Below are 20,868 nucleotides of genomic sequence, written 5' to 3'. Positions count from 1 at the left end.
ACCAGTGTTTTCCCCAACCCCACAAAAAGTAATAATATGGTTTGTCCTATTTTATGGCTAATTGGGGGGGCACAATTATTTTGGTTGGTTGATTTCCTTATCCAAGCATTAGCTTCTTACATGGCTTGACAAGGGCTGAAAGGAGGTAGGACCATGGTCCATGATCAACACGATGGTCGTGTGCTAGTGAACGATTGAGATATTGCATCCACATTCTTTTTTAAGTATCATTTTTCAGCATTGTAAATGGGGCTTTGCCTTGTGCAAAAGCCGCGTTCAAGTTTTATCATTTGAAATAGACATAAAATAATACTAACAACTTGTCATAACAATCCATGTAGGATAATAACACCATAATAACCTAAAGAGACCACATGTGTTGCAGATACTTGAATGAGTATGAGTAGTAATTTGCTACCTTAAAAACTAGGAATTAAAAATATGCAACACAAGCCTAACATGGAGTCTTACGTATTGACTATTTGGATCAAGGGCAAATGCCATCAATGGTTTCAATTTATTAGCCTTAAAGGCAACAATAGTTTGCAACTGTCATCAATGGATCAATTTAACGAAAACACAACAAATGCTATATTGAGACATTCAAGAATTGTTGCTAGTTGCTCACCATTACTCACTAAAAGTTTTTTCTTTTTGAGGGATGTAAGGCGTTTGGTTTGGGAATAATGAGAAAGAAACATAGAAAAAGATCATAAGGTCCACGCAATTGACATGTTTCCATTAACACACATTCACACATATATTATGTGTGTACACATACACACACCATAGGTCAAATCGCCTCAACAAATGCTAAATTAATTGAAGGATTTATATCTAACATCAAAGGGACCTTGTCTTCCATGCATACAAACATACATACATACATATATATATCACGACGACATTGAACATTAAACAAGGACATGTAGGCTCATTTGAGGTTAAAGCTAGGTTTACATCCATAATATTTTGAAGTTAAAAACAAACATCCACTAGCATGTACATGCTTGAGATTGTGTAGGAAATGATAAAACTTCCTCGAACTTATCCTTGTGTGTAAGGTCATGGCATTGTACTTTTGCTTGAGGTTATACTTAAACTTGTCTTATTTTATGGGAACCATGATACTCATAATACTAAAGTCCTTGCTGAATTGTGAAGAGATTGGAGGGTGTCTTTGCTGAATGTGGGTTGTGTGAGGCTCATGTTGTGGGGAATTCTGTGTTGAGGCTTTGTTGCTTCATTTATACATGGTGTTTTCTTGTAGCCATGCAAAGTGGCTTTGTAACATATGAGTTGTATATTACCCTATGTACTTTTTCTTAACTAATGGAAGTAGAAATGTTTTTTTGGAAAAATACTAAAGTCCTTGCTCTCCCTCCTTTTCCTGAAAAGTAAGTAAATACCTTTTGGGGCGAACATTGTTTGAATGTCGATCCCATGGTTTTTGCGAACATAGATACCATTCATTGCATATTCACGTCTTTTCCTTTTCAAAGGCTCTGACAAAGCACATTTTAGCTTTTGAGAGGTTTGTTCCACTTGTTTCAAGGACACAAAAGTATAGTTCAAGTTCATTCACATCCATGCATCTTATTATATCTACATGTTGTAATGTAGGGTATATGGTTGCATATTCACATTGTCTTTTTGGGAGGTGTCCCACCTCTCCCTTGAAAGTGATTGAGTGGAAATAATATGGGGAATGGGTCCATCCGATGCATCATTGGACAAGTGGATGCATGGTTACTCATAATTTTTTTAATGGCATTATTGGTCTTGCCAATGTGTCAATTATTTGCGTCGTCATGTTACATTATCACATCTTGCAGACTGAGAATTTCATAAATACAACTATTAACACAACAAAAGGCGATTATGTTCACATGGTGGAATGATCATTCTTACGATCTATTATTAGCTCTTGGGGCAGCATTGAAGGTGTGACTCCGAAAGATAAATAGCAATTAGAATGTGCACAACCACATAAGGTTTAGTGGGAAATGGCTAGCATATAATGATGTATGCTAATTGAGTGTGCACAAGAATCAATGTAGATTGTATAAAACCTTGGAAGTTATGTAAGGTTGTCCTGAGATAAGATGTGCATTATGTACGTATGTTAAGTGTACTTGATGAAGCTAAAGTAAAGCACACCTAAAACATCATATACACATGGAGAATTGCATATGGTATGGTAAGGTGGAAAAACGAAGTGATATTTCCCCAATGATAAACATGCTTGCAAGGTTATTGGGTAGGGTTACGTACCCCAAATATTGTTCACCAACATTATGGTATGTATAAATATGGTCAGGTCAAGCGTGTCACAAACTACAATGCACACGAGAAACTTTCCGGGCATTTCTAAAGAAGGATTACTTTGCGAGTCACAACGATGTATTTATGATCGGGCACAAAAACAATGATTAGGTAATACAACGTAGGTTGTTTGAAACCTAATTCATGAAATAGTTGGGTAATGAGTTTGAATTGATGTATATTTCAATAAATCAGTCATTAGCGAGCCAAACAGGTGATGTAAAATTGATACATATGGCCAACATTGAACACCTGGGATGGCAAAAAAGCTCAACTCCTCCTTCATTTTCTTCCTTCCTTAGCATCCGAGATTCTCGGACCCGAAAACCACCAACCTACAACATAGGCTGACTTACGAAGGTAGATGGGGTCTCGGTGATGGTTGAGATCCAGAAGATGGTGGCGTGGTCCGAGACATCATAGTAGTTCATGGAAGGTTTGGCCTGACCACTCAGGGGTCACCCACCATTGCATACTAGAAAACAAAAGACAAAAAGAAAACCCTAAAAAACAAGAGCAAGAAAAAAAAAAACACAGAGGAAAGAGGGGTGGGAAGTTGGGTAGTTGTGTGGGTGACCCAATCTCTTTAAAAAGAAAAAAGCAAAAAGCAAAACGCAAAACGCAAAACGCAAAAAACAGAAAACAGAAAAAAAATAAAATATTGGTTAATTAAATTTAAGCAAAAGAAAAACATAGCAACCCAAACCAGTGTTCTTTTTTTTTTTTTCTTTTTTTTTGTGGTTAATCAAAAAAGAAAAAAAAAAGGAAAAAAAAAAAACTCGCTGAAGAAAGCGACGTCATAGAAAAAGGCAAAAGTTTGTTTTGGAAAAATAACAAAGGTAAAAGAAAAAGAAAAGAAAAGGGGTGCCACGTCAGCAGTGCCACGCTGGCTGGACCGGGGGGGGGGCCCTATTTTGTTGTATTCCCATTTCTGTCCGCATGCATAACTCTCTCAGTCTCTCTCTCTACTCTCTCTCTCTACTCTCTCAGTCTCTCTCTACTCTCTCTCTCTCTTCTGACACTCACCTAAACAAAACAATATAAAAAAAAGTAAACAAAAAATACACACAACCCGTCCCACGTGGGCACCCCACACATACACATACATATATGCCCCATGCCCCATATCACATACACATACATATACATATACCCATGCCCCATACATAGCACATACACATACATATATGCCCATGCCCCATAGCACATACACATACATATATGCCCATGCCCCATCGCACATACACATACATATATGCCCATGCCCCATCGCACATACACATACATATATGCCCATGCCCCATACATAGCACATACACATACATATATGCCCATGCCTTTTCTTCGTATTCCCGAAGGAATAACAAGAAAATTGTGCATGTTATTGGGTTTGTCACTGATTCGTGACTCATTAATTTCGATAACTGGTTGAATTTTCTTATTTAGAGTTATTCGAAGTTTTCGATCTCCAATACCTAGCATAGTAGTATCTACATCACGTTTCAACTTATCAATCTTTAGACTATGTTCTTCTCCATCATGCGCGGGTTCAATCCCCGTCGTTCGCCCATTCAATTAGTTAGAGAACTCGTTCTTATCGCTTGGAATATAAAAAGTTATGAGAAAAGGTGGTTTCGACATATCCATATCGACCTAAGATAAGACAGTTCTGTTACCCGATTCGTTTAGAAGGTGGGTAAACCTCTCTCTTCTTCCATAATTTTGAGCACATACACATACATATATGTCCCATGCCCCATGCCCCATAGCACATAGCATACACCCCATATGTATATGTATCATATCATATGCTGCATGCATATAGCCCATACATGGACCATATACATAAATACCCCATTTTTTTCCCAAAAATACATAAATACCCATTGAAACAAGCAAAATACAATTGTTGTCATTTGTATAATGGGTATTATTATTCACAGTGTTTTGTGTCTAGACTCTCTCTCTCTCTGCATATATATATATATATATATATATATATAATAATATATACATATATATTTGAAATTTATGTTTATGTGATAGTGTGCAGCATGTTTTGTTATTACTATTATTATTATTATTATTATTATTATTTTTGACTGGTTCTCAATAAGACTTCCCTGAAAAAGAAAGACAAAAAGTAAAAAAAAAAGCAAAAAGGAGAAAGACGGAGAAACAATTTATATGTTGGCCCTCCACAGAACAAACAGAAAAAGAAAAGGGACGTTTTTTATTTATTGAAAAGTTATTAATACAAAAAATAAATTATATATATATATATATGTATAGATAAGAGAAATTGATTACTTTATTAATTAAGGGAAAAAAAACCCCTCCCTCCCCTTCAGCAATCAATCAATGCTCCTCTCTTTGTTATTATGAATCAATATTTTGTTTTTCATTGAATTTTTAAAAAATTTAAAAAATAAAAATAAAAATAAAATCTAAAAATTGTTCTGAAAGCTACGTCTGCTGCGCCTGCTTAACTTCTTCTTCCTCTGCTTCACAATCCATCCATGGCCTTTTTGAGTAAAACCCTAACCCTAACCCTAACCCTAACCCCCAAAAAAAAACCAGACCATTGAGAATAAAATTAAAAGAAATGAACAAAACAATCAAACTCTGTTTCCGTGTAGATAAATACATAAAGAAGAGAGCCCTTCTCTGTCTGTCTGTCTGTCTGTCTCTGTAACTTCAACTAACTCAATCATACTTACCCTTTTTCTCACCCACCCTTTCCACAAGAGAGGGAGAGAGAGCTACTTATGTACATACATATATATACAAACTGGTGTGGTGGCCTTTACTTCAGCTAATAATAATAATAATAATAATAATAATAATAATAATAATAATAATAATAAGAGTAGAGTAGGAGTAGTAGTGGTAGGAGTAATTAATATTCACATCAAAAGATCAAATATTGACTGACCAATATTATTCATCCATCCATCCATCCATCAAAACCATATAACATCTCTCACTCAGGTAAACAACAAACCATCAAAGAGAATATACCTACACACACACACACACACACACCATCTATGATCTTATCTCATCTCTCTGTCTCTCTCTCTGTCTGTCTCCTATAATATTATATATGTATGTTTGTGTATACATTATAAATTTATATATATATATATATATACATATACATATATGTGTATGTATGGTTTGGATCAGTTGTAATAAAGAAAGAAAAGGTTTGGATTGAATCTCCTGGGGTTTAAAAAGATTGTTACATACAGTGGTATATAGTATAGTGGGGCTGGAGCTGAAACAGAGGAGGAACACACACTCTCTGTTTCTGCTCTCCCCTGTTTCTTGTAGTTTCTTCTTTGGCCTGTTTATGGAATCCATATATAGATATAGATAGATAGATAGGTAAACATATAATACACACACACACATACATACATATATATACATATATGATATATATATATAGAAAGAGAGAGAGAGAAAGAAAGAGAAAGAGAAAGACAGAGAGAGAGAGATACAGGGATTGAAGGACATATCGGTTATATACATATATATTATATAAGAAGGATGGATGTGGAGGAAGTGAGAAGGATATTGTTTAGCAGAGTTCAAAGCAGTGATGCGGAGAATGCATTCAAGATAATGGGGTATTTGCTCCTCCAAGATTGGGCAGAGCAAGAGCTATTCATGCTGGCCTTGGGCTCTGATGAGGTCTTACATGCCATGGTAAGCAAGGCCAGAGCGGAGCTAGGGTTACATATGAACCACAATAAGCCAGGGAGTGCAGGGTGGAGCAGGGCTGTCCAGCCCGGGAGTGGTGGACATGGCCAAGGGAGCTTTGGGACAGGAAGCTCAGGCCAGTTGTTGAACACCTTAGAGGGGGGTGGGGCAGGCCCGGCCCCGCGGCAGTTGTTGACCTTTGAGGCGACAGTTGGTCCAAGGCAGTTGAGCTTCGAGGCCGGCGGCGGGGGGTCACCGGTTGCAGTTGGGCAGTTGAGCCCTATGGCTGCAACTTCTTCTTCTTCTTCTTCTTCTTCTACAGGAGGGCAGTTGAATTCTCCGGCTACATCTGGCGCCATGTCCACGATGGGAGGTAGCGGACAATTTGGGCTTTCATCCAATTTGAACTCCCCCCCGATGATGATGATGATGCCGATGGCCTCCTCGACTGCTTCTGATTCCATGGTAAGCTTCTACACCAGTAATCCTAATTTGGGATCTAATTATAACACCACGATCGCGCCGAAGCTGAATGGCTCCATCAGTACTAGACCCATCATCCCTTACCCTCACACCATCCAACAATGGTGTAGTAGTAATAATGCCCTAGCTCCTCCGACTCCGACTCCGACTCTTCCGCCTTCTTCGGTATTGAGCTTGTTTAATGACAAGACCCCCACCTTCAACTACAACATGGCTTCAGAAGAACATCATCTTCTTCATCAACATAGTAGTAACTTCTTTAAACTCCATCACTCTTCTTCTTCTTCTTCTTCTTCTTCTTCTCACAACAGCAACAACAACAATAACAATAACAATAACAACAGCAGCAACATGAACATGAACATGAGCTCTATAACTAGATCCTGCCTCTTCTTCTCTCGGGGTTATTGCAAACATGGGAATACTTGTCGTTTCTCGCATCATGTCGATGGGCCTGACCGATATAATGCGAATATGACCTCGCTCCATGGAGATGTAGAAGTTGACTCATCTGGATCTGATGATGGCTATAGCTTTGCTCAACAATTAGGGTTTGAAAGCTTTGAGATGGAGTTGAGGGAGCTTCTGAAAGGGAAGAAAGTGCCCGTCTCCATCGCATCGCTGCCACAAATGTATTATGAAAGGTTTGGCAAATCCTTACAAGCCGAAGGATACTTGACTGAGAGCCAACGCCATGGGAAAGCTGGATTTAGCCTCACCCGGCTACTCATGAGGCTCAAAGGGACTGTCCGATTGATCGAAAGGTGCTTAAATTGATCTCACCCTCCATTTTGTTGTGTAATGTCTGAAAATCACATCCATTTGTCTGCAAGTTTAGCATTTGCATTGGGTTTTTGTTTCCATTTGGATCATTTGCTTAATCTTGAGAGATTTTGCTGACAATATAACCGATATTTTACATGCTTTCTGGGTTTCATATTTTCTCGTTTTTCCTTCTTCATTTTGTGCGTAGGCCTCATGGACAGCATGCTGTGATGTTGTTGGAGGAGGGCCTTCATTTATCAAATGAAGGTGGACGCCGGGGGCCTGAGGATCTCATTGATTCGATGAACGCTAGCTCTCGGCAAATCTACTTAACATTTCCAGCTGAAAGTAGTTTTAGTGAGGAGGATGTCACGATCCATTTCAGGTGAGTTATGTCAATCTCTTCTTCCACATATGTACACCCACATGCCTAAGTAATAGTTTACTAGGAAAACCTATCAATGAATGAATTTCATTCACATTAAATGTACGGTTAAATGTGTATATATCTATATATGTGGTCATAAAGAGTCCTTTTCTAAAGCTTTTTAAGTAAAAGGTAATTTTACTTTTAGGGGGGAGAAGAGACCTTTGATGCTTTTAATAAAAACTCGAAAAGATGTTGTGGAGCTATGTAACGCATCATGGCTATAAAGGGCTAACTAACTTTTTTTCAATTTTTGTGAATTGTATACTATATGTTTAGGTGTATTAATTTTTGTTTTTTGATCCATTGACTCGAAAACTTTAGATTTTGTGTGGACATACTTAGTTTTTGTGTATGTATGTGTAAGTTTGAATGTTTTTTGTGAGTGTGAACCAGGGCTTATGGACCTGTCCAAGATGTTAGGATACCCCACCAGCAGAAGAGGATGTTTGGGTTCGTAACCTTTATATATCCAGACACAGTCAGGACTATCCTTACTGAAGGAAACCCACACTATATATGTGGTGCAAGAGTCCTTGTGAAGCCATATAAGGAGAAAGGCAAAAAATGTATAAATTTACTTCCCTTCTTTTTTCAAAGTTTCAGTTTTTAATTTTTGTGATTCCTCTCTTCATTTCACATTGGTTAGTAGTCATCCCCCCCCCCCCCATCTTTTTATTATTGAAAACCAAATTGAGACTCTTTATTTTATTTTTTGACTTTTCTGATTTATTTTGAATCAGCATCATCAGGGCTAGTTCATAAAGAAAGGCAAGATATCCATCTCATTTTGCAAGAGGAGAGGCTTAACATTGAACTTCCTGTGGTAGAGCAAAAGCTCGGCCAGCTTGAGATGACTGGAAATGAACCTATGGGGGAGGCTGTTTTGAACCCTATTGGGACCAAGTTAGATACTTCCGATTTTGATCTTGCTGGTGATATTGGCCATGGTAACAACAAATATATGTTCATGTGTGTGTTTTGTGTTTGTGTGTTTGTTTATATATATAGCTATGTTATGCGTGTATGTATGTATGTATGTATGTATGTATACATATGTTTGTATAGTCTTGTTTTGAAGTTCTTACATTGGTCTATGCTATAATGTGAAGAAGCTCAGTTGCCTTTTTCTTGTTATTCAGATGGGTCCTTACTCTCGAGCAATTTTAAGTTTGTCCTCGATCTTCTTGAAGGTGAAAGCAAAGATGTAGAGATTAGTGATTCCACTATGGTTGCAGTTTCTGGGTGAGTTTCTATTATTTCTTTTTGAGTGGAGTATAATAAGGCATCATAAGTATGATGCACCTAAGGTAATAAGAGGCTGAATATGATTAGAGTTTGATTGGAAATAGCAGGACCAATTCCAAGGCCCTAAATTTAAAGCTTGGAGGTACAGATAATAATACTACAGATACAGTTACAGCTACTTCATTACAAAAAGTTAGGAGTAACCTTTGGAGCACTCAGGTATATATATACATACATATTACATATATGCATGCATCCATATATGATTTACATCCGTATGCATGCATACACATACATGCATAATACATTCATAGCAATGACATACATGCATGCATATTTTCCTAATTCTTTGTATGCATACAGAACACACATGCTGGCCAGTATGGCTGGGGAGCAACGACGCTGTTTGCTCGTGATGTGTTCTGATTGGCTCTCCAATACATATATTTTATAACTATACTGGTAAATGACTCTTCACACACAAATCAATGGATAACATCAAACAAATTGCATATGAAGTAAACATGATGATAAAATAGGAATAAAACTAACTGCATAGATCTGTCAAATTTATGTGAATAAATATTTATCAATTGTGCCTGAAAATATGAAAAATGCTTATGTTTCTGATCATAGACCCATCAAATATCAGGCTTTTCACAAAGAAATTGTAGATGAAATCTTGGTTGTTTTGCAGGTCAGAATCAAAAGGAAAACAAAACAGAGTAAAATATTTTGTGCTTATTTTGCTTGGAGAAGGAGGAACAGGAATATTGCTGTTATTATTAGTTTACTTATTATTTTTATTTTTATTTCACAAATGTTATATACAAACGTGCGCACTTGGTCGAGATTCGACCTCCCAAATTCAAAAGTCTTCACAACAGCTCGAGAAAAATTAGAAAGAAATGAAACAATCGAGATTACTCCAGAACAAAGAACAAAACAAAGGAATCGAAAAACCTCGAGAATATACTACAAACTAATGCATTATTGTATAATCTTTTGTATCTAAATCTACGCTCTTTTTTGTGGCTTGACTGTCATACTTCTGCTCATGGATCATGAGTGTTTTTTTGTAATTCAACTATTATAAGGTCTTTTAATTGGCCTCTTATCGTTTTGCAACCAATTCTTTGGATTCTATCAGTGGTTTTGGCAATGGAATGATGATATGCTTGAGAGATGGAGGGGCATAGTCATTGGATTGTAGATAGGATAATGGAAATATCAGAAATGTTTGATTTTTTCGAGGGTCACTGGGGGGGTCATACTTGTTTCGATGCAACTTCTTCGTAGAGATGGTAATTTATTCTTTGAGTAAAAATCACCAGGAGAATGATTCTCCATATTCACCAGTGTTACTGTTTATCGATGATGTATTGCAAAACTTATCTTGGTAGTTTGACAATCCTTCCGTGGTGTGAATGAACAAAACTCTATGAGAAGGAGAAGAGAATTCTTTTAAATAAGTTTCAGTTTTCTTTTTTCCCTGTATTCAGAGTTATCAGACTTTGCACTCCCCCCTTCAAAATTCATAATTGCTTCATTGGCAAAAGTCTACATATGCATAAGAGGCACACATGGACATTCCCCATGATTCTCACACATGTATTGCAACACATGATGACTCTCATATGCAACCGATCAAAAACAGTCATCACATATGTACATAAGACTTACATGGCCCTTTTGCTTGTCCATGGAACAAAAGATCAATGAGACATGGCTTTCTAGGAAAATCTGTTACAAATTACAACACATCTCACCTACATTAAACCATGAGGGGAGATCCTTCACCTCTAAATCAAGAAAATTTGCTGACAAGTTCACAACATATATATGATTATGGCCTTTTGACTATGAAGGTGGTAATGTCAAAGCATGTGTGGTTTACTTATGCATGTATTCTCTATAATATACTTTCTTCTACCTACTTTTGGAATCTATAGCACATTATTTGTTTTGGTATTGAAGTCTTTGCACCCACTCAATTAAGTCAAAGTCTAACAGATTTTCTTACGTGGATGGATACAAGTGAGGCTGAATAATTAGGATTTTATGGTTGAAAGCATTTGCATCTCTCATTTTTTTGGTCTAATATTTGATTATATATCCTTGGTTGAACAAATTCATAAATGACACATTTAATTCCATCTTGTCAATATCCGACAATATTCCATGATGCACAATCTTCTCTTTACTCATTCCTCATCAAGGCTTATGAAAAAACCTTTATTAAACCAAATTTAAAAAAATATCTAGGAGTCAGCATCTGTGTTCTTTATTTGAGTATGAAGTGATTTTATGAATATACAAATCAACGATTATGCAGAGAAATTTATTAAGTTTTTTACAGTTTAGAGATAAACAACGATTTTATTAATGCTCGGTTCACATTTTCAGATTAGAAAAATATGATGTGACCTCTAATTTCCATGACCAATGGAACATTGGCAAAAATCTTTGTGCTAGTCTTTGTTAGTATGTCAAGTCATTGTAATTCAAAGGACCTTGTACATTTCACTGTCCATTAAACCTGTATAAGTTGCCTATATAGGAGTCTCTCTGTCTTGGCAAACATCTTAATGAACATTCATTAATATCTCGCGTAACCCTAAAAACCCCCATAACTGTTTTTCGGTGTCAAGGTAGCGTATCTAGCATGAGTTTAACCTTTTGTCTTTGTTGGTGGAAATGTTGTATGTTGACGCCTACAACTCTTTGGAAAACCTAATTAAGATTGTAATCATGTACAATTTCTTTCTTTTTGTACTAGGCCTATGTGGACCAATAGTGATATTTAGTGAGATGGTAAACTTACACAGGTCATTACTGCCAACAGTCATGGTTAGTGAGTTGGTGAACTTGACACATACAATTTCATACGCAAGATTGCAAATAATGGGTTATAGAGGAGATGCTAGTTGATGTAGAAATTCTCTTTCTATACGAAACGCTCATGTATTATTTTGCATATTTGTTTTGTCACAATTGTGATAGCTCAACTAGAATGTCTCTCTTTATTTGTAAAGTATCAATAATTGACAATATAAGACCTGAGTGTGGAGATTTAAGTGGGATCACCATGAACATATGGGAATTGATTAACCTCAGATAACAAATTGCTTTACCAAGTTTTATACAAGGAGATCATAAAGATTCTATCTGAAGTCAATGCACAATTTACTAGCTTCTAGAATCAACACTTCCTTAACATTGTAACAAATTTTGCAAGTCTTGCATTCTGGTTTTTACCAAGCATATATTTTTGAATGCATGAAATAATGTTCAAAAGTGTGGTTCAGACCACACAATTTTAGATCCTGAACAAGGCGTGCACATGCATAGCAAAAAGTAAAACTTATCGTCTTACTAGAATTGTTTACATCTAGAAGGGTTTTGTTTGGGTTGTATGGTGGTCTTTGTGGTACAATTCTGTGCTATAAATTATATTCAGGGATTGGCCACTTGCACTAAATTATCCATGAATTATATTGAGGGATTAGTGTAATAATTTATGGATATTGAAGTTTCTGGTAGAAAGAACCTGAACATCTAAAGATACTTAAAGACACAATATGTAAATGATTGTTAAAAAATTAATTATGCTATTATAAGAATTATTAAAAAGAAGACAGGATGATTGATAATAACTACCTTTTTGCCCAAGGAACCACTCCTTTAAAAGTGCGGATATCATGATTCATGAATACAAAGAGAAAGATATGAACATAAGACATGTGGTGCAGAATTGAGGTTAGTTATACAATATACAAAGTAGATGATCTGAACAAAAATATACAAAGGTCGAAAAGAAAAGAAAAGAAAAGAAAAGAAAAGCCAAATTTTGGTGTCCCTCTATTTTCATGATAATGGGAAGGGGAAGGGGAGACAGATGATCAAAGAGAGAACAAGAACAGCAATCCCAGCAGCTACATGTGCAGCGTCTGGATTCGATATTTCCTCTGCCTGTGGTGTCATGGGACCTCTTTGAAGGAAAATTACCAAAACTACCCAATATAAGGAAACGTCACTAAAGAGTGCACTAAACCCTAGCAAGGCAATTGAAACTCCATTCAGCCGACTCCATACCTGGTTCAGCAAACAACAAAGAGATTATAACTTCCAAAAACAAAACAAAACAAAATAGTATAGGAAAGAAAACATTTTTTCCTTTGTTTTCCTTTCCCCCTTTTCCGACCAAGTCAGCCAGCGGAGTTGGGAGGGTTTTGTAAGTATATCAGATTCATCCTTAGTTACTTAGATAATTGGAAATCCATAGCACGCTACTCTCTAAATATCCCACACGTTAAAGGAAGGATTTTGTAATGTATGTACCTCTGTTAATCCTTTCATCTACATGAATTATGGACTGTAGACTCACGACAATTATATGACAAAAGCTTGTAAAATGCTAACGTTTTGTAATCTGAGAGTCTTTTGCTAAATCAAAATGTGTGTTATCTTCATCTCTCTTCTTCCTTGCTCTCCTTGGTTACGCCGCACCATTGGGGGTTGGAGCCACCCATGCCCCCTTTTTCAATGCCTTAAAGTATCATACAAAAATGATATTATATATGAACTAGCCATCTTATGCTGTTGATATTTTCTTTTCCTTTTTCGTTTCAGCTTTATGCTTGTTATTTTTGTTTTCATTATCTTTTTTCAAGTTCAATTTTAATTTGTAAATAGTAAGTATATACACAGGGCACTTTCTCTTAACACATGACTGAAATATACATACCTTTCGTCCCCACAAAGCCTGCGAGATTCGGCCTCCATCAAGCTCACCCACTGGTATACTATTGATCCCATTGATGAGGAGCCCTGCCCATGCCCATAGCACTAGAGGGTTCATACTAATATTCTCACCTTCTTTGAGAGCATTCCCCAAGAAAAGTTTCGCTGATACAATATAAAGGCAATTTGTTTTCTGATTAACAACATAATAGTTTCCATCCTCATTTTTTGCCTATCTGAGAAAGGAATAAGCTTTTACCAAGAGAACCAACGAGAAAGGAGTCATGGAATGCAGTTCCATTCACAAGTATTCCTTGCCCTTCATTTGGTGGAAGGAGAAATCCAATCACTATCAGGGACAACGCCATAAAAGTTCCAGCCAAAGGTCCTGCTGCAGCAATTTTCAATAGATCCTGTCGCGTAGTTAATGTGTTCATCACTCTCGTTATGCCTCCAAATGAGCCAAGCTGTGAAGGAAAACAAGTTTTAAAGTCATTCCTAAGATAAGAAGAGCCATGGAGAATATAGTTCCTTTTTTTCGTGATACTTATATTACTAGTGAGAAACCTCAATGTGAGGTGAGAACCAACAAAGAATAAAGATAAACATGCAAACCCCATATATCAAGATGCATTAGCACAACGGTTGCAACAATAAGGAAAACACATAACATTATGAACACATCATGGAGATTGTACATTGATTCTTTGAACTTCTGAGGACTATGAAAGCATTAATTCAATCTACTGATATATCACATGAAATCATTAGTTCAATATGTACGTCTACCACAACTAGAGCTTGTGTTCCAATTATTTTAGAGTCAAGCTACTAATATGCTATTTACTTCATTTTTTAGACAGATTTTTCTAGACTGTAATGCTAAAATTAAGAGAATGCAATTAGGTTTGTAACATCTCAGCTCTTGCAAATTTATACTGTCAAAATGCAAAAACAAAACAAGATGTTGGTTTAGCTACCCAATCCTCTCGATTAATAATATTCACCTACAAAACATGCAGATTTCAGTAATTTTACCTGCAGACTGGGCACAAAATATGGAAAACCAAGCTTAGCACCAACTTCTTTTGCAGCATAGATGTGACCTGCTTCATGTGCTGCTAATATCACACAGGTCACTAATGCTCCTGGAATACCCTCCAAAAGAGCCTGAGAATTGGTCAAACTTGCCCTGAAAAATGCAAATACAGCAACGTTTATTATTTCAGAGAGCCCAATGCCCATCACTAACTAGAGACATAAGTTAATCTTCCTCTATGTCAGTATCTTGGAGCAGCACAGCTTGCCAGACTCAAACCACTTCAAAGAAGGGACTTGTATAGCTGTAATTAGAGTAGCCCAACCAATATGGCCATGCTGATACTATAGCAAGCACTGATCAGCTTTTCCTGAGACCATATTATTTTTTCTAGATGATGGAAATCTTTGGAAGGTGAGAATAATGTACTGCAGTTTTTCTAGCATTATATAAACTAGCTTCTTGTTAAATTCTTAATTGGTCACCAATCAAATTGTACTTGGGAAGGAAAAATTAGAAAAAAGAAACATATGGTGTCATCTTTGAAAGGCCAAATTGGCATACGAGACTGATGAAAGAGTGCACTTAAAATTTTGTTTCATCTTTGAGAGCAACAAACCAAAATAAATCAATATAAGTAAATATAAGGTACCAAAGAGTCTCATTAGCTACATACTGAAGATATATTGAAACTTCTGCCTTTGAAAGATCTCCGGCATGGGCTGATCCAAGATGGAGAGGTCTCTGGAATGAAGGAAGCACCTTCAGTGCTCGATGATAATGGTCTTTATCTGTCCATGAGAGGATAACAAGGCTGGGCCCAAGTGCACAACAAATTACTATTGTCTAGTCAATTGTAACCTCTTTCAAATGTCCTGGTTGACTTGTAGCATGAGGAGTGATTTGAGTAAGGAAATTTTTTATTTTTCTTTCCTAATGAGCTGTTGTGGCTGCATTGTTGTCCTTCAACAACTTCCCCCAAAGCCTCTTTGAGTTCTATCAAGAACAATCCCAAGCACTGTTGGTCGTCGTATTCCATGACCTTCCATAATGGGGTGAAGCCTTGTTTAAAGCGGAGTGCTATCGGCCTCTTTCTCATAAAAAAACAGCACAATGGCAAACAAGAATTCTTCCAATTCCACCCTGATGAGACAACTGGCAGATCTGTTCTTCCATAGATTTGTTTGTACATCTGACTGTCTCAATCACTAGCTGATGTGGCAAGGTCCTAAGCAACCCTATCACATTGCATATGAGATAGATGTATATCCATATACGAAGGCTTGATGATAAATCCATCTAGAAACATGTGTAAAAAGGGTGCCTTAAGCAACATTGTGGGGCTAACCCATGCTTTTCATTATCCTATTTGATGATATCAGTTTAGGTCACTCTATTGTTTTCTACTTTGTACATATTCAGCTGTGGACAATCCAAGCAATCTTTGAATGGTGGTAGTGCATTTATCTTTATGCCAAGTGACTAGAATCATTTTTACGTTTCAGCATACAAACAAGAAACTTAAAAGAAATCTAGTTGTGGTGAAGGAAAACTCACAAGAAATCCAGTTGCAACGAAGGTGAGTTCCTCACAAGAATCGTGTATATAGAAACCAAGCCAAAAGCAGCTACAGGAATCCACTCGGGTATTCCTATGATGGGCCAAAGTGATTTGTTCGAATTCAACAAGGATTGATATTTCATTTTAATTAGATAAGGATAAACGTTGTTGTTTAAGAAGATTCCAAAATTCTTACTTGGAGGATCTGGCTCCACCAGTTCTTTCAAGGTGATAATTGCCACCGGCTTGTTTTCTTCAGGATTATACAAAAGGAAGACCATATATTGATCTCCAAACTTATCCTGGTGAACAAGTTCTGTGACTAAAGATTGGAATAATATAATGCTCATTGATTAGAAAACTGTAACATTCTCATTCACCTCCAATCGTGTCTTTATTTTTGTGTAGCTCTTTGAAGCATCACCTCGTAGATTCCCTTTGAAAAGAACACCACCCTGACACAAGTGTAGATAATATGTGAGATTTACTGATTAATATGATAATTAGGAAAAGTGGAGCTATATATTCTGTTACCTCTTTCAGGTTAGCTACATGATGCAAAACTATCCCATAAGTGATATAATCAGGAAAAAGTATATCTTTAAAAGGCCCTTTGGCCCACTCCATTGGTCTTCCCTAGGGACACTAACTTTAGGAGAAATATTGCATCCGTAACTTAATTTCAAGCAAATCATTCTGAATTCAGTAACTTTTGGCACTGAAAGGACAATGAAAAAAGAAAGATAATGATAACCCAAGGTTCTATGATTATTTCTCTTAATTCTACTGATCTTGCTACTTTGTAGTAAAACTGTCTTTCAATAGCACATATTCCATCTAGCCTTGAATTCCCTTCATGTGGGATCTAGTAAAGCTCACTTAGATAGCACATGTCCCTACCAACCCTGAATAAAAGAAATTGTCAAAAGGACATGTACTAGGTACAAAGCACAGAATAATTAGCACAATATTTTCTTCTGGAAGCAGGAAGACAGGCAGAAGATCAGATCCAAAGAAAAGTCAAAGAGATGGATTGCAAAAGGTTAGATAGGAATCACAGGAGATGAAGAAAAAACATTAAAATAAAGACAGCCAAGCAATACAAACAGAGAACGCTTAAACCTCTTACAAAGTGTCAAAATCCAAATAACAATAGATTTTGAATCAACAATTGACGTGATGATCTTGCCTCATAAGGTTCCTGACTTGTCACAAAGAATGTGTCAAACCCAAATACTTGATCTCGTAAAATGTCAATCACATTCTTAGGAATCTGTCCAATGTCTCCAGAAGCCTTCAACAAATTGCACAATACGAAAGGAAAACTCATGAAAAAAATAAAGCATGAACATTTCAAAAGAAACCACAAATAAACGTTTCATTCTCACCTTCACACCAGGAAGAAGTGAGCCACTTCGCAATGGCTCTTCCATATTCTGTAGTACTCCAAAAATGGCTTCACATAAGACATCTGTAGAGTAAGAGAATGAAAATGAAGAGATGGGAATAGCACCTTCTCAGATACGGCGTCCGTTCCATTTCCTTCATCTACCTCAGCCTTAACCTCTGCATCACCCTGTTGGCAGTGCAATGTTTACAATCACTTGATAGTTCCTGTACAAGAACAAAGGGCAATATGTTTTCTACCATAACGCACCCCATCCAGCATAAATATAACTTCCAAAACTATGCCTATACTAATCTATATATGTGAAACCTAAGATGTATGAGAGAGAAGTTGAAATAAGGCATAGTCATAAGAAGACCAAGTTCGAAGTTGAATTAATTCTAGACAAGATGACATGAAACTACACAATGCTTGCACTCATGTATAGACTACCATGTACCCCTAATCTGATAATAAGCCACAAGTTTCTCCACTTATGTTTCTAATAACACCAACTTATGACACTAGCCACTAGAGGAACACCCAACGCACTAGCAAAGGTATTAGTAAACAATTATCCTAGATTGCTGCAATTGAAGTTCACCTTTATTTGATACATCAGAAATGAAACTTGTTTTTCTGAGATCTGAAATCGTAATTCTAGAAACAAAAATAGAATCTTTAAATTAAAATGCAAGTTATAACCTGGTCCGCTGGTATATCATCCTCAGACCTGCCTTCGGTATCTTCTGGTGATGCTTTCAAATGGAAAGTCCTTTTGCTGTTTGCCACTGCATTTTCCAAGTTCCACCTGGGTAAAGATGTTAAGAAATAAATAAATCCATGACCAAATACTTTGGCAATAACTTCAGAGAGATATTACAATACCCCAAATTTGATGTGATGTTTTAGATAAAACTTCATAAAGAGTACAAATAAAGGATATATATTGTCTCCATTCTTACACACAATTCTCTGACAATATTGTTCATAACCGAAGTGAAGTTGGCAATTGCAAGAATGGATTATCTATTAGTCACATTACATTATTACCTTATCACCCTCCAAACTAGCTAATACCCTCAAAATCACACTCGAGGTAGTTAATTCCATACAATTGCTGAACTGTTAACACAGCAACACTGTTAGCTAATTACATTCTAATCATTCCAATAACTTTTTAGCATAACCATCATGCTAGGCGGTTTCACCACTGTCATTGTAAACCCTTGTGGGTACAATAATGGCCCTACATGCTTGGTGGACTGCAACAGTGCTACCGCTCCGCACAAAGGCAGAGTGCTGAGCATGGCGCCATATATGTGTGTGTGTGTGTGTGTATATATATGTATGTATGTATGTATGTATGTATGTATGTATGTACATATATATATATATATATAATATACACATTATGTATGTACATACATATATATGACGCTGTGCTCAACATTTTCCTCTCAAAAGTAAAACACTTTGGAATCATGAATGAAATGGGAAATTGGACAGCCAGAGAGGATATGGCTGTCTACAAGGTAGGCATATCTAGCTAGATGTGTTTTCTCAGTTCTCACAGAATTACTCTTTACTTTAGGAATGAGAGTGATGCAATCTATGAAAAATTAGAATTCTATCCAATGAATAACTTATTCAATCTATGAAATTAATGGTATGTGGAGACCTTATTAGTATTGAATGAAAACATCAAGGGTAAGAAAAAGAGCAATGAATGTTCAGATATGCCTTTATAATAACTACATTGAGTTGGTAGGATGTTTAGAAAAAAAGAGGATGCAGAACCTAGCATGAGTGGATGACTGAAAAAATAGAAATATGAAGGATGATAACCATAGAAGAACATATGAAAATGATTGGTTTGAATAAAAATTAGGGAAAAGCTCTGAATATACTGGATTTTTCTTTATTTCCTCAAATGCTCCTAAGTTTTCCTGATTCCCCAAATACCCTTTGTCAATCCCATGTCAAGAAATTATATGCACTATTTGAGCAATTTTATGGTCAATGCATCCCATTTTGCTTGATCATATGTGCAATTTAGAGCAATCATATGGTCAATTCATCCCTTTTTTCTTTGTTGGGAATTAACTAGGGCATTTGGATAAATAAAGGAAATTTTAGGGGTATTGGGAGTTTTTCCCTAAGAGACTTTATCCAGGGATCCCAAGGTTTCATAATGCATATATAAGTTCTAACCCTGTGACAGTTAGCATGTTATCATAATTTAAGCACAATTATTATTTTTGGATTGACTAAGTTATGAGAACCAATATTATATATATATATATATATATATATATTGCATCATTGTTTCCTGCAATCAATGTCTTTTCAGTGTTCATGGGTGTAACTCCTATATTTCTCCTACTTTGTGCATAGAAGTTAAGATCTTACAGTAAGAGTAACTGTACAATATGAGAACTGAGAGGTAAACAATTGATTAATTTGTTACACCGATTAAATGAGTGTGATAAACTTTTTACTGACTTCAGAAGTCGATGGTTCAGCCACATACAAAACTTGAGACATACACATGAATAAATATACTATCAATGCATATGTATATATATATATATATATACAGATATACACACACATAAACATAAAAACACATAAAATGCAACATATATATGTGCATACATCAATGAGATGAATGCAAGGGAGCAAGCAAAAGAAAGAAAGAAATGAAGGAAAACAAATCGCCCAACCTTTTGGATGTGAATGGAAGGCGGTTGCGTGGAGGGGCGGGGAGGCGAGGGTTGAAGTAGACATTGAGAGGAGAGGAGAGGCCGAGCGATGCAGGGCAGTGGACGAGGATCACCATAGCTTCCTTCTGTAACTGTGACCGTCTCTGTGTCTGTGTATCTGCCAATCAGAGTAGAATGGGCTTTTACTTATCCTCCCAAGTGCATTCACCTCCAAAGATATACATACATACATACATATACTGTATACATATACATACATACATTATACATATTGATATACATACATACATATATGATATATTTATATATATATATATATATAGAGAGAGAGAGAGAGAGAGAGAGAGAGAGAGAGAGAGAGAGAGAGATATATTAACGTCTTCTAAGGCCAAAATTGGCCCATGAGACAAATGGTGTACAACAAAAATGGGATATTTACCCATTCATCGAAAGTAAA

General features: G+C 36.4%; 2 protein-coding genes across 4 annotated transcripts; one reads left to right on the top strand and one right to left on the bottom strand.

Moving 5' to 3' along the window:
• The first annotated feature begins 5,843 nt into the window (after positions 1-5,843).
• Positions 5,844-10,099, top strand: LOC147853773 (zinc finger CCCH domain-containing protein 53-like). 3 transcript variants are annotated; one of them, XM_087332266.1, is made up of 8 exons: positions 5,846-7,280; positions 7,490-7,666; positions 8,105-8,277; positions 8,452-8,658; positions 8,851-8,953; positions 9,064-9,175; positions 9,320-9,418; positions 9,654-10,099. In XM_087332266.1, the coding sequence occupies exons 1-7, from the start codon at positions 5,881-5,883 to the stop codon at positions 9,380-9,382; spliced, it is 2,235 nt and encodes a 744-aa protein (XP_087188392.1). In that variant the 5' UTR covers positions 5,846-5,880; the 3' UTR covers positions 9,383-9,418; positions 9,654-10,099. The 3 variants fall into 3 exon arrangements, with proteins under 3 accessions (XP_087188393.1, XP_087188392.1, XP_087188391.1); XM_087332265.1 differs by having other exon boundaries at positions 5,847-7,280; positions 9,061-9,175; XM_087332267.1 differs by lacking the exons at positions 9,320-9,418; positions 9,654-10,099 and having other exon boundaries at positions 5,844-7,280; positions 9,029-9,175.
• Positions 10,100-12,665: 2,566 nt separating this feature from the next.
• On the bottom strand, positions 12,666-20,583 carry EGY2 (ethylene-dependent gravitropism-deficient and yellow-green-like 2). Its single transcript, XM_087332464.1, has 12 exons — positions 20,412-20,583; positions 18,391-18,496; positions 17,812-17,874; positions 17,687-17,734; positions 17,488-17,592; positions 16,679-16,753; positions 16,495-16,600; positions 16,296-16,389; positions 14,738-14,891; positions 13,959-14,166; positions 13,704-13,864; positions 12,666-13,051 (listed from the first exon to the last, which is right to left on the bottom strand). The coding sequence occupies exons 1-12, from the start codon at positions 20,525-20,527 to the stop codon at positions 12,824-12,826; spliced, it is 1,464 nt and encodes a 487-aa protein (XP_087188590.1). The 5' UTR covers positions 20,528-20,583; the 3' UTR covers positions 12,666-12,823.
• Between the last annotated feature and the right edge of the window lie 285 nt (positions 20,584-20,868).

Source organism: Azolla caroliniana, unplaced genomic scaffold, assembly GCF_043228905.1.
Source record: "Azolla caroliniana isolate FFs.n. ecotype wild unplaced genomic scaffold, voAzoCaro1.0.p SCAF_16, whole genome shotgun sequence".
Classification (NCBI taxonomy): Eukaryota; Viridiplantae; Streptophyta; class Polypodiopsida; order Salviniales; family Salviniaceae; genus Azolla; species Azolla caroliniana.
Note: the sequence above shows the minus strand (reverse complement) of the source record. Positions and strands in the feature narration are given on the sequence as shown.